Below are 13,342 nucleotides of genomic sequence, written 5' to 3' on the forward strand. Positions count from 1 at the left end.
ACGATAATCAATGCACATATGCCATGAACCATCCTTTTTTTGCACCAAAAGCACTAGAGAACAAAAAGGAGATGAGCTGGGCTGAATCAACCCTTTTTCTAAGCCGATGCTTTGCTGCACAGCCTTCCTTCTGTGGATGGATGGTAAATCCCTGATTACAACTTAGTTACAGCAGCAACAGTTAATGCAAATCTGAAAATACAAATTTATCTATTGATCTTGGACAATGCACACCCGATTGGCCCTAAAATTGGTGCCTCTTTTGGTATTTCTTTAGCTTTATTAAAGAAGAAGTTGATTTACAATGGGATTCTCCCAATCCCTTTTGGTATTCCAACTCCCCTTGCTGTTCAAAATCACCAGCAAGTCGTTAACCTGATTTGCCTCTTAATTTGGGCAATCAATTGACCTTCACCCGCTTTGATGGAGATGAAAAATGCCCCAAATTCAATTATTTGCTAGTTCCTCTACTTGAATAGGCTAAAAACAGCTTTAGTCTTATTGAATCCAAGTCTTGGAGCTTTCAATTTGTGGCACGCTTCCTGAGGCTGTTGCTAAACCATAATTTCTGCGCAGATTAGGGTTTACAACAGAGAAATCTGAAATTTCTCAGTCTCCAGGGGTCCAAATGTTGAGATCTTCGAAGCAAGGTTGTGAAATGGCTGGGAGATGAGAGGGAAAGCTGTAGAGAGAGAAAATTCAGAGTTTTGTTACAAAGAGAATGATTGAAAATCAGTTAAATGCAGTTGCTGCTGCCCTGCCACAACAGCTTGTAGATGTAAAGAACTGAAGAAAATTAGTCATTTATTGCTGCTACCCTGTCTCAACATCCTGTAGATGCTGTTTCGTGCTGTTGATTGGTCTTCTCCTGCCCTTGGCAGCCTTAGAAGGTCCTCCAATGGTTGCAAATCAGAGCTTGTAGATGCAAAGAACTGAAGAAAATCAGTCATTTATTGTTGCTGACCTATTTCAACAGCCTGTAGATGTTGTCTCTTGCTGTTGATTGGTCTTCTCCTGCCCTTGGCAGCCTCAGAAGATCCAACGGCTGTAAATCAGACCAACAACCTCCCCTCCCTCTCTCTTGCAAGCTGAATTTATAAAAATGCCTCTCTCCAGCCTCTAAAGACGTTTTTTAGTCTTGCATGGGCATTTTTGACAAGTGGCAGCCTTCCCAAATGATTTTTCCAACATTTTTCATAATTAAATATTAGTTTTCAGCCTTTAAATAATGAAAATTAATCTAATAATTATTTCGATGCCCTGAAAAATAATTTGACTAGCCAATAATTAAATTGGCTAGGCAACTTTCATTCTCGAGTGTCTCTGTGCCACCTTTGACCATCAGATTGGCGTTATGTACCATTAAACGCCACTTCTCTAGTGTCACCAAGTGACACTTATGGCCAACCTAGGGCAACAACTGGCACTAGATACTACCAAGTACCTATGCGGCATAACTTATAGCAACTTTTGCCTTGACATCCCATGACTTCTTCGGGTCCCGGGCTTGTAAATTTACTTTAACCCTAGTTGCACCTTACATGTGCAACATTTACCTAATCATGTGATTGAAAATTAATCCACATGTTAAGTGAGGTTTCAAAAATACATGTCCTCATGACACTTAGTCATCATGCTTTTTGTCATTGACTTCCGTCCTCCATAGCTAGACCTTACTCAAGGATCTGTGTTTCTCAACATGGTATTAGAGCCATGGTGAGCTCGGTTTAGCTCAGCTCATGGCTTCTCCAACTCTCCACAACCTGTGTTTAGCTCAGCTCCATAAAAATATTTCATCTCTCACTTCATTTTCACTCTACCATTTTTGATCTCCATAGCTAACAGCAACTACCTCTGTTGGAACAGCCATATCTCTTCAACCAGGCCATATCTCTTTGAGCTTTCTCCTCAAGAGTTGTTCTTTAGGTCAAGGTGCAACTTTATGGCACGAAAATTGAGGAGATTGATGCGCATCATGCCTTGTATTTTCATTTTTCCAAATATGGGCGTAGTTTTGACGGCGATTACTTTGAAGGCTTAGATCTCTCAACTCGGGCAAAACGGGTACAAACCCTCTTAGGGAGACTTAGACCCATTAGTGAGGGTTCTCCATCTCAAAGGGTTTGAGCAGATTCGACCTGTGGAGCTTGTAGGTGCTGATTTACCAGTTGTTGGTCCCTATTTTGACACGACAACCATAGCCATTTTGATCTCAAGCTAAAAAATTACTTCATTTTTCTCACTCCCTTAACTCAAACAGCCCACTGCAACTTTGATCCACTGTACCGTTGAAGTTCCAACAAGTGCAACCCTCAACATTAGCAAGAAGAAGATTCAAGTTGAAGATCAAGCATAAAAATCCAACATTAAGATCCAAGCTAGTATCTTTTGATACTACATAGTGTTATCTGACATTGCCATTACTTGTGTCCTTTGACACAATTGCTTTCAACTCTTTTGCTGGTTAAAACTCAGAGATTTGAGGCCGATCCTTAGTCATGGGAATGAAGTTTTTGATATGGATACCTGTTATGAAGAATAACATAACACTTCTTGCTCACTAGTACTACATAGAAGATGTTTTTGCTCTATTTGCAGCAGAAAATGAAGTTGCCTACATCCAAGTGCAATCAATGATTTTATCTGAAGACCTTGAAGATGTTTTAGCCACTCTACTCAACATGCCAATTTCTAAGTGTGTGACCTCTTTGCTTGAGGGGGACCAGAAGATCAAAGCAAGCAAAGTGGAGAAGAAGAACAATGGAAAGAAGATCAAAGTAGTCAAAGGAGAAGAAGACCATGAAGAAGAAGAAGAAGAAGACACTCAAGAGTAGAAGGACAAGCCTCATCAATCCATCTATTCCCACTATTCAAACCGACTTTTTTAAGCCTTGTATATACTTGCATGCTACAATCATGAGCTTTGTAATCCTTATGTAACCTACGCACTATGAAAAAAATTGCTAGGGTTTGCATTGAGGACACACAGAGTGTACGACCACAACAGAAACACAGAGAGATAGAACAGACACAGACACAAAGGGTTTTTTCCAAACTCTAAACACACAACTCAAAACTCAAACCCTAAACGCAAAAACTCAAAACTCAAATACAGAAACTCAAACACAAACAAAAGAACGAAGGGAGAGAACACAACTCTGAAGTGAATGAATGCTATACAGTGTAAATGAATGTAAGAGTGTACAGTGTGCTCAAAGGCAAAGCAATGTCGGAGTGTGACGTCCACTGGAGACGGATCCCAAGTCTGTGACTACCAGTTTGAATGTAGGAGTGCTGAATAGCGAATGGCAGCAGGCTGGTCACCAAAATACAGCAGTCTAGAGGTTGGAAACTGGTAAATGCAGCAGTGTACTGTCGATCGGAGGCTAGAAACTGCGCACAGTCTCCTGTAAACAACAGGCTGAAACAATGTCAGATGTGGCTAGTGATGATTGGATAATCAGATCATAGTAGATGATGATGTCGCCAGCAACTGCTGATGTCAGCATGGATGAAGGCGCCAGCAGCTGGAGCAAACACGGATGGAGTGGCAGTAGTCTTGAGGGTTGGATAGCCACGTGGGAGGAGGTTGATAGCTGAAATCTGCATGTGGAGTGAGAAACCTGCACAGATGGAATAAATTTGAATGGGGGCAATTTATCTATTTATAGATGTGGGAGGGTGTCCCAAAATTTAAGGTTTTCACTAAACTCTCTCGAACCGCCCTCCGTTTTAGGGTTTCCACTGAACTCTCTCGAACCGCTCCCCGTTTTAGGGTATTTACTCTAAAAGAGCATTTTTTAGTGTGTTTTGGGGTTTTCGCTAAACTCTCTCGAAGTGCTCCCCGTTTTAGGGTCTCCACTGAACTCTCTCGAACCGCTCCCTGTTTTAGGGTTTTTACTCAAAAAGAGTATTTTTTAGTGTGTTTTAGGGCTGTTTAAGAGGCTAATCAGCAAGTAATGCATATTTTAGCTCAACACGCACTATAGCCTCTGCACATTTAGTGAGGCCTTGTGATAGCCTCTAGCTTTATATGGTTGGTTTTTTCCATGTCTACACTTAGTAAGATTCTACTCATGACAACTTTGTATACAAAGTGCTTTTTATGGTTATGATTGAGGAGGGATGTTGAGATTTATGCAATCACACTCCTAAGACAGCCTCTTTGTATGGAGCAGAAGGGAAAGGGACATGTAACAACCTAGGAGAAGTTGCTTGAATCCCATAGGCACAGTGAGAAAAGGGGAACCATCCTACAACTATAAAAGCATGTACTTCACATTGAGTTAAATGGATGGATACTATTTTACTTTGTACTTTCAGTCTTACCTCTCTACTCAAGATTATGTTAATGAGTCCAAGCCAATCTATCTTGGAACCTAATTCACTTGAGTAATAGTCAGTGTGTCTAGTCTCAGTCATTATGCTTCTTGTCATTGACTTCCTTCTTCCATAGCTAGACCTTGCTGAAGGATCCATGTTTCTCAACACTTAAGATTTTCACCTTTAATAATAACGATGACCTTAAGGTCAAGTTATCTGAGTATTGGTGACTTCTCGCTAAGTTCTCTACGACGGGGGCTCCTAAGTCCTTTGATGACTAGGTCACGCTGTTCCTAAACAAGCCTCTAGGGAAATACTTTAACTTTGTGCAGTAGGTCATCTTAGAGCCCACTATGCCCACGTTCTATGAATTTGAGTGTTAGCTCTTGCATTATGCTAGATTGTTCAATGAGTTTCATGGGCCATCTCTTATAGCAGGGGCTCTTGTTGCCACTTCTTAGAAGGCGTAGCAAGGAAAGGGTAAGAAGCCTCAAAATTCCACTTAGACCTCATCTAGTGAGACCTAGGGGAACAACCAATTCTCTCTTAAACCAGGGTGACAGAATCTACCTAAGCAAAATAGGTATTGTTAATATTATTAGAAGGCTGGCCATTTTGATGATGAGCATTGATCTAAGGCAAGAGGTACATAGCCAAAATCCAAGTCTTAGACCTCCTGCACCCCAATATGGTAACCCCCAGCAAGGGAAGCAGGGTGGTGGCAATCAATCTCAGGGGCCATGGAAAGCTCAGTCTCACGTTGCCACCAGTCAGCCATCACAGTTGACAACGTTCTCGATGCTAGAGGGCTTGTCTAATTGGTTTGCAGAGGTCCACATCATCTCTTTAGAGGTATTAGATATGAGTCTCATCCATATATGTGAGCTGTCTTCCGCGAAGACGGTTGCAAAGGCTCACTTGTCACAGCCGAGCACTTTTGCTCCTACGTGAATTGTGGACAGTGGAGCTACTCATCGCATGATCCCTATAGATGACATTTTTCTCACCAGACATCCTGCAGCTCGGAGAGTCAAAGTAGGGAATAACTCCTTATTCAAGATCTAGGCTTGTGGTCGCATTAGTTTTGCCATTGATGAGGGCTAGGATCGCGCTATGTTGGACGATGTTTATCGTGTCCCCCAGCTCGGGGTGAACTTGTTGTCTGTTCAATAGCTTTGCCAGTTGGGGCGAGCAATCTTCTTTATGTCGATTGCAATTGAAGTCATCGATGACAAGACTGGTTTAGTCGTTGCTTGCAAGAAGGCATAGCCTAATGGCCTCTATCACCTAACGCACTTTCTTACCGTGCTGATAGTCGAGAACTTGGAGTTTCATCACATCCAGGCTTTAGCCACTGCATGGGAGCCCTTGAGCATTGAGCATCTTTGGCATTACCGCTTGGGACATCTTGGATATGACTCTCTTTATGAGTTGTCACATCCCTAGATGGTTGATGGCATTCCCCACCTGAAGCTATCTTGAGAGGTCTTTAAAGCATGTTAGCTAGGTAAACAACACTATACCCCATTCTCACTGTAGTCCACTCATAGAGTTGAGGCTCCATTGAGATTGATTCACGTTGATATTTGTGGCTCAATGCCCATAGCCGCCTTAAATGGCATGCTTTACTTCTTTTTGATAGTGGATGATTTCTCTCGATACATGTGGGTGTACTTTCTCAAGCACAAGTCTGATGCTTTCACCTATTTCGGTGCTTGGGTGATGTTGGTTCATAACTAGATTGGACGTCGTGTAGGTACCATGAGGAGTGACAGTGGTGGCGAGTTTATCTCCCATGAGTTTTTTGAGTTTCTACAAGAGCATGGCATTTCTCGCCAGCTGACCTCTACCAACTCCTCTTCTCAGAATGGTGTTGTAGAGTGTAGGAACCGAATAGTGAACATGGCACGCTCTATGTCATTTGGAGCAAAGCTTCCCGATCGTCTATGGGTTGAGGTTGTTAGCACTGCAGTGTACATCCTCAATTGATGCTCGGCCGCAACAGTCTCTTAGCGGATTCCCTACGAGGATTCTTTGGCAAGAGGCCTGCTATTTTCCACTTTAGAGTCTTTGGGAGTCGTGCATGCCTGACCATAAGATAGGAAAGCTCACTCCCCGAGCTGATTTGTTGACCTTTGTGGGTTATTCTTCGGAAGCAAAAGCCTATCGTTTGTTTGATCCTCAGGCTAACAAGGTGATGGTAAGGCCGGTTATTGTCTTTGATGATAGGCACAGTGTGCAGTCTTATGCACCGGACTTAAGAGTCCTTACCTCAGCCCACATCATCTGACATTGTGCCTTCTGAGCCAGGTCTACTACCCCCTCTTGACCTTTCTGTAGATTCTTCCACTTCCAGGCCCCCTTGGTGAGACCCATTACCTCGGTGGTACCAGTAGACTATGCGGGATTACGGGATCCTTCCATCGGATTGCTCTGCAAAGGGCCCTAGAAGATGTGCTCTGCTTGCCCCTTAATATGCTTTAATCTTTACGGCTGATTATATTGCACATTTCAAGCTGAACAATTAGCAGGAGGCTCTCTAGGACCCTCCTGTGGCGTGAGACTGTGGAGAAGGAACTGGATAGTATTGACTGGAATGAGATTTAGACCTTGGTGGAGCGTCCTAGTCATAAGAAGATCATTGGGAGAAAGGGGATTTTTAGGACCAAGCTAAAGGCTGATGGGGCTCTAGACAAGTACAAGACTTGCCTTGTAGTGCAAGGTTTTCGTCAGAAGCAAGGTATTGATTATGAGGAGACCTTCGCATCCACTGCTCGGATGACATCTTTCTGTTTGCTAGTTGCACTTGCCGCTCACCACAGTTGGCCGCTAAACTAGATGGATGTTAAGAGCTCCTTTTTGAATGGTTATTTGAAGGAGGAAGTCTATGTGGAGCAACCACATGGGTGTCCTTTTGATTGTTTGGATAAGGTGTTCCATTTGCAGAAAGCTTTGTATGGGCTAAAGCAAGCTCCGAGGTCTTGGTTCCAGAGGATGGATGAGTTCTCACAGACTCATGGATATCATTCTACCCCCTATGATTCAAATCTCTATGTTTGCACTACATGTGTTGGGGGGTTCAGCTATATCCTGTTGTACGTTGATGACTTACTTATCACTGGCTCAGATTTTGCTGCATAGCAAAAATTAAGGCCAAGCTTTGTGCTACCTTTGAGATGACTGACCTCAGTCTCTGTTATCTTATTTCTTGGGGATGGAGGTAGTTCATTCTAGGGGAAGTATTTGTAGCTCATTGCAGAAGTATGCCCTTTAGCTTTGGTGGAACGGTATTGCACAGATTAGACACGGCTTGTGGCCACACCTCTTGATCCCACTGTCCATTTGCAAGTGGAACTGCCCGAGCTGGTGGCGAAGCTGGCTGAGGGTAGATAGGAGGTAGAACACGGCGGCACAGGTGGAGCAAGGGGTGGTGGAGGTGAAGCAGTCAGGCGGCGACTGCTGGAGCAGAGGGGTGGCGCTGTTGGATAGGGAGGCGGCGCTGAACAGGGCGGTGCTGAACAGGGCGGTGCTGTAGGCACAGGTGCAGGGCTGGCGAGCCTAGTGGCGGACTGGGCTGGGTAGGTGCTAGTTGGCCATCCTTGTCAGCAGGAGGAGCTGGACTGGGCGAGCCTGATGAGGCTAATGAGAATGTTTCAATTGACGGAGGCTCGCTTGACGAACCTTGAGCTTTGATATCAAATGTTGAAGATGGAGATGGCAGCTCCAAGCTTAGTACACAGTGTGAACAGTAGAGAGAGAGTAAGAGTGTAGAGATACCTCAACACACACGATTGATCCACAAGTGTGTAAGACAAGTACAAAGTACAACCCTTAGACCTTAGGGTTGTGTAAGTGCCTTAAGGTGCGTCCACACCCGGAAGTGCGGTAAGTGACTGAACTATGTAACATAAATACACAAATAGAAAATAATGTAACTGGGGGAAGAAACCTCTCTTACAGAGAGTAAAAAGTGCCCCAGTGTCCTAATGCAGATCACTGACACTTCTATGTGAGCGTAGGTGTGAGTCAAACCCAACACCCATGACACTAGAAGCCATTTACAAGGGAAAATTCAATGTCCTTGATCAAGATCTCTCCTAGGTATCCCATTGGCACGTGTCCACAAATAGTAGCAGTATCCCCCACTGCCATTGATATACACATGCAACTTAATCTCACCTGTGCACTTCATATGTGCACAATTTAAATATGCAAAGGGTAGTAAGTTAAAAGTTACGTCCTTGTGACACCTTGGAAGCAAACCAAGCGCATCCAAGATCACTACATAACCAAATGCATCCAAGATCAGCACATAACCGAGCTGTCCATTGCTAGAGGAGTGGAGGTGCTACCTCCACCTTGAGTTTTAGGCAATACTGTGAACCCTCTTGCTTTGCTGATTTTGGATGAACCTGATCCAAAGTAGGCTCTGATTGAGACGTATCAAGTTAAAGTACAATACTGAGGATGATTTTCCACCGTCCTCCATTGAGGCTCAGTATTGAGGGCTTTGTGATGCCGCCATGGAGGCGATCTAATCCCTATAGGGATTTATAAATGTTAGGAAAATGGGAATTACAATGAACCAATGCTCCAATAGTGAGCATGTGCTTCCAAGTTCATTGGATCAAGTTGGAAAAACAGAAATGTTTTAATTAAACCGCTAAGAGGATATTTCCATCCTTCCATGAATGTGCCTCTATCCCCTTTGATAGATGGCATTTACCCAGTTAATTCTGGAATTGTACTGTCTGATGTACATGTTGATTGGTTTCCTTCATTTCAAGGTTTTTGTTCAAAATGGTTCACTAAGAACAAAAGTTTTCCATGTCTTTTCAAGTTGCATCTTTTTTGTTTATGCTAGAATATTTCTTATTTATCAACTGACTTGACTTTTTGGAGAGGCTAAAGGTACTGACATGTTCTGAGATCTGACAGCTATTTTTGACAAGTCTGGAGAATATATTATAACTGGTTCTGATGACCGGTTGGTCAAAATCTGGTCTACAGCAACAGGCTTTTGTCTTCGGAGCTGTCGTGGTCATGAGGTGTTGCACTTCTCTTCTTTACATTTTTTATGCTTGGCATGGTTTCCTTCTGATTTCAGAATGTGAGAAAATTTGAGAGTCTTAATATAACCCAATGTTCTCCAGGGTGACATTACTGACCTTGCTGTTAGTGCAAACAATGCTCTTGTGGCATCTGCATCTAATGATTGTTTCATACGCGTGGTAAGCTTCTACTTTAATGGTTCAAAATCCAAACAGTGTTACCTTTATTGAACTTAACAACTGTAGCTAACTAGCTGTACCAAAACTGTCATTTTCTAGTGGCGATTTCCAGATGGGTTACCTGTATCTGTCCTGAAGGGTCATACAAGTGCAGTGACAGCAATTGCTTTTAGTCCACGTCTGGGTTGTGAGCATCATCTTCTCTCGTGAGTACCCTTAACATTAAGATATTATAGATGTATGTTTGGTCTTACGTCAGTGGGGCAAATCTATGTTTCTCTGCCTCTGCATAGCTATGGATAGGTGAAGATGGTATGGTCTTTACTGTTTAGGGGCCCCCTGCCTTCTCTTCTCTTCCGCCACATAAAATGGAAAAGAAAGGAAGCTTGCTTCACTGCATATCCTACCCTCACTGTATCTTCCTTCTTGCCTATGAATGCTTGATTGTTTTGCAATAAAAAGTGCACTTGACAGTCATACTCTTTGCTCACTTCTCTAGATAGATGATGTTTGATTAGTAGGTGCTTCATATCTATCTGACTCAGAAGTAAGCGTGCCAATCAACATGTAGGGCATTTAGTAGATGTTCAATCCCCTTCTTACCCCCCACCACACTGGCGGCACCATTTTCTTTCCTTGCCTTCTTTTAAAAACATCTGTGCTACCCCCCGAGTTATTGTTTTAGCTGAGCATATTTGTGACACTACTTGAATATAAGGCTTATTTATCAGCTAAATTGTATTTGATTATGTTTCTGTTTTCAAAGGCACTGAAATTTCAGGGTTTTAACCATCAATGATCCTTATCAGAACTTCTGATGATGGCACTTGTCGCATTTGGGATGCACGCGATTCATCGGTAAATGCACGGATTTATGCACCAAAGTCAGAGGGTCAGGAAACTGGCAAGTCTCTGGAAAGCGGATAGCTTGACATTTTCAGCTGCTCTCATGAGTTCATTTTCGTTAAATGAGATGATTGCATGTTTCTGAACAGGATCAAAGGTTTCCACTTCTGGTCCACAAAATTCTCAATCAGGAACTCAAATCCTCTGCTGTGCTTTTAATGCTAGTGGTACTGTGTTTGTCACTGGGAGTGCAGACAAACTTGCGAGAGTAATTTTCCTCATCCTTTATCCAATAACGTTTTTTCTTTGTGATGGTGGGCTTGATGATTGAGTCATATTTATATTTAGACATAATGAATCAGAAATTATTAGATGGTGTGAATTTACTGCCAAGAAGTCACAAACTGTTATTGTTGGTAGCCAACAAGTTTTCTGGTTCCTGGAACTAAAGTTGCAGCTTGTCTTGTTGTTCAGTGTATTTCTTATGGCAAATGTTGTGCTTACAGATCTGATCACTGACAGAAAATGCCACGCATGAAAATAGAATATATGAGTTTTCTCTAACGGCCTTTTCTAATTGCAATTAAAATGCACTCAAGTTTCTGTAAGATCTGCCAATTAGTTGTTTCAAAAGCAGTGAAATGTTCTTTCTAGTTTACACATTCAAAACACAAATGCTATGTATATGCATTGTGTGTCCATATGGACCAGTTAAAGTATATACATGGATAGAGTTGCATAAATATGCATCTTGATAAGTAAGAATAACGTGTGTGTAGGCACCTGTAAATTGTGTTTTTGTAAGCATGATGGTTTCCCATCCTGTTGAGGTTCCCCACATGGTAACATAAAGAACTGCAAAAAAAGGGGGGGTGCACTTTTGCATGCAGATGCTTGTGTGGGTATGGTGCATGCACATACATGCCAACACACTTCTTTTTGTTTGGTACAATATATTACAGTTGGGAAACCTTAAAGCTGAAAACCCATCATAAAAAGGCAAGAGGAGTTCACAAATCCAGTTCACTAAACCAGGGTGTAGAGTTGAATAAAGATCCTCCTCAACAATGGAGTGGGCAGGTAAAGCTTTCTTAAAATGCATTTTTTTCCAGCAGGGAGAACTGAGCAGTCGCTGATCACTGGTTGACTCACACCATTATTTTAAGCTACACACTGCAAGTTCAGGAGACAAAACGTCTTCTTGCTAGGAGATAAAACTTCTTCTTGCTTGTAATCTGGAAGCATTATTATGAAGTCCTCATGCTAGATATGTCATCTTATTGCTTAAAGAAGGTTCGGGATTGTAATCCACCAAGTAATGCCATATCAAGGTGAACATATCTTCAATGGGTCCAAGGGAGCATGACCATGTGATTTGTATGTATATGGGTTGAACCTCTCCCATGCTACTTGCAACCTGCGACCCATTATGCCACAACCAATAGAGCCATAGGAAATGTCATGTCATTTGCAGCTTAGCACTTGCTTCTTCCACTTGCAAGTTAGTAATAGGTATTCCCGCAACATGTTTGGTAAGCGATCCCTTGAAAGATATGACTAAACACTTGAAGTTCCAAAATTGTACATCTCCATAGTGTATATATTTTGGTTGAACCTCTTTCATGTACATTCTCTCGCATGCCTCTTGCAACATGCAATCGATTGTGCTACAATCACTATGAAGTTATTTTGTTACACGATCACATGGAGTCCCAAGAAACTAAATACTAATTGTTGAGATCAATTGGGTGTCAAGAAATGACTTTTGTGAAAACAAACCAGAGAGACAGTAGGGTTTGCAGGGGGCAGCACAGAGTGTGTACGGCAAACACTGAGGGAGAAGAAAAACTTAGAAAACACAGAAGAAGAAGATGATGAAGCACTGAATCATGCTGAGTGAACAAAGCTGATACAGCGGAGCTAAATCTCTCAAGATGATTGCACTGTCCTGTCTAAATCAGTCGGCAGCACCTGTAGGGACACTGCACAGTGAAGGGAGCGAAATGGAGTCCTCCGAGCAGTAGGATGTTGAAGATGTATGCTGAAGGTGAAGAATAGTAGTTGAGGGAGCAGAATACAGTCCTTAGATGCTGTCTGAGAGAGGGAAGATGATCATCAGCAACAGTCTGTAGTGTGCTAGACAGCAAGGCGGCCAGCAGGAAGTGTGATCGCAGCTAGTAGAAGCCCAGTAACTGCAAAATGCAATGTGTGGTGTCTGCTGAAGCCGATCCGAAGCCGGGGAGAGTGCCATCTACAAAACACAACCAACAAATTGATGCCAGGTGGGTAGCTGCTATTGCCAGGTAAAGGTGGAAGGGCAAGGTTGCAAAATGCAGATACCTGTAGCGAGAATGATGACAACTATAGAGGATGGTCACCAGGTAGAGGAAAGTTGTTGCCAAGTGATGAATGTTGACGCCAGTAGGAGTTGCCACCAAAACGCAAGCATGGAGCTGATGGAGACAAGATGGGTGATGATAGGTGGGTAGAAGAAGAGCCAACCACGAATTGTAATGTCCTCCGGGTAGGGGTGTGAACAACATTGGAGTGCTTGTGTTGCCCATTGAAGTCTCTTGGGTGGTGCCACGACTCTCTCGGAAGGCACCTAGAAAGCCTTTTTTGGGGCTGTATATGGAAACCAAAATAGGAATGGAGGAAAAAGTGTACTGAATGACTTGGTTTCTCAACACCCTTCGCAGGCCCAAAAAGGAGCACAAAAGAGGAGTGAGATAGAGAAGAAGATCAATATGGAAATCCTAGTATTCCACCAGTAAGGTAACTTGTAGTGAAGAACAGTAGACATGATGAGCTGATAGAACCCAAAACTCAACCTCGAGAGAGAAGCCACAAGCCCCGTTACTCCATATTGGAAGGTATATGCAGGCCTAGCCACCAAGCCATGGTTGAAACATCCAAAGCCCTGAACTAGGAGGAACTTGTAG

At 42.8% G+C, this 13,342-nt stretch overlaps 1 protein-coding gene across 1 annotated transcript in view; it reads left to right on the top strand.

Annotated features, from left to right (window-relative positions):
* LOC148029936 (uncharacterized) overlaps positions 1-13,342 on the top strand; it is a 133,879-nt gene that overhangs the window by 17,278 nt on the left and 103,259 nt on the right. The window contains exons 5-9 of the mRNA XM_087686218.1: positions 9,262-9,371; positions 9,477-9,554; positions 9,654-9,760; positions 10,364-10,458; positions 10,550-10,668. Coding sequence (XP_087542344.1) covers positions 9,262-9,371; positions 9,477-9,554; positions 9,654-9,760; positions 10,364-10,458; positions 10,550-10,668 — 509 coding nt within the window. The remainder of the gene's footprint in view (positions 1-9,261; positions 9,372-9,476; positions 9,555-9,653; positions 9,761-10,363; positions 10,459-10,549; positions 10,669-13,342) is intronic.

Source organism: Lygodium microphyllum, chromosome 10 (genome assembly GCF_053477565.2).
Source record: "Lygodium microphyllum isolate KBCC chromosome 10, Lygodium_microphyllum_v1.1.10, whole genome shotgun sequence".
Taxonomy (NCBI): Eukaryota; Viridiplantae; Streptophyta; class Polypodiopsida; order Schizaeales; family Lygodiaceae; genus Lygodium; species Lygodium microphyllum.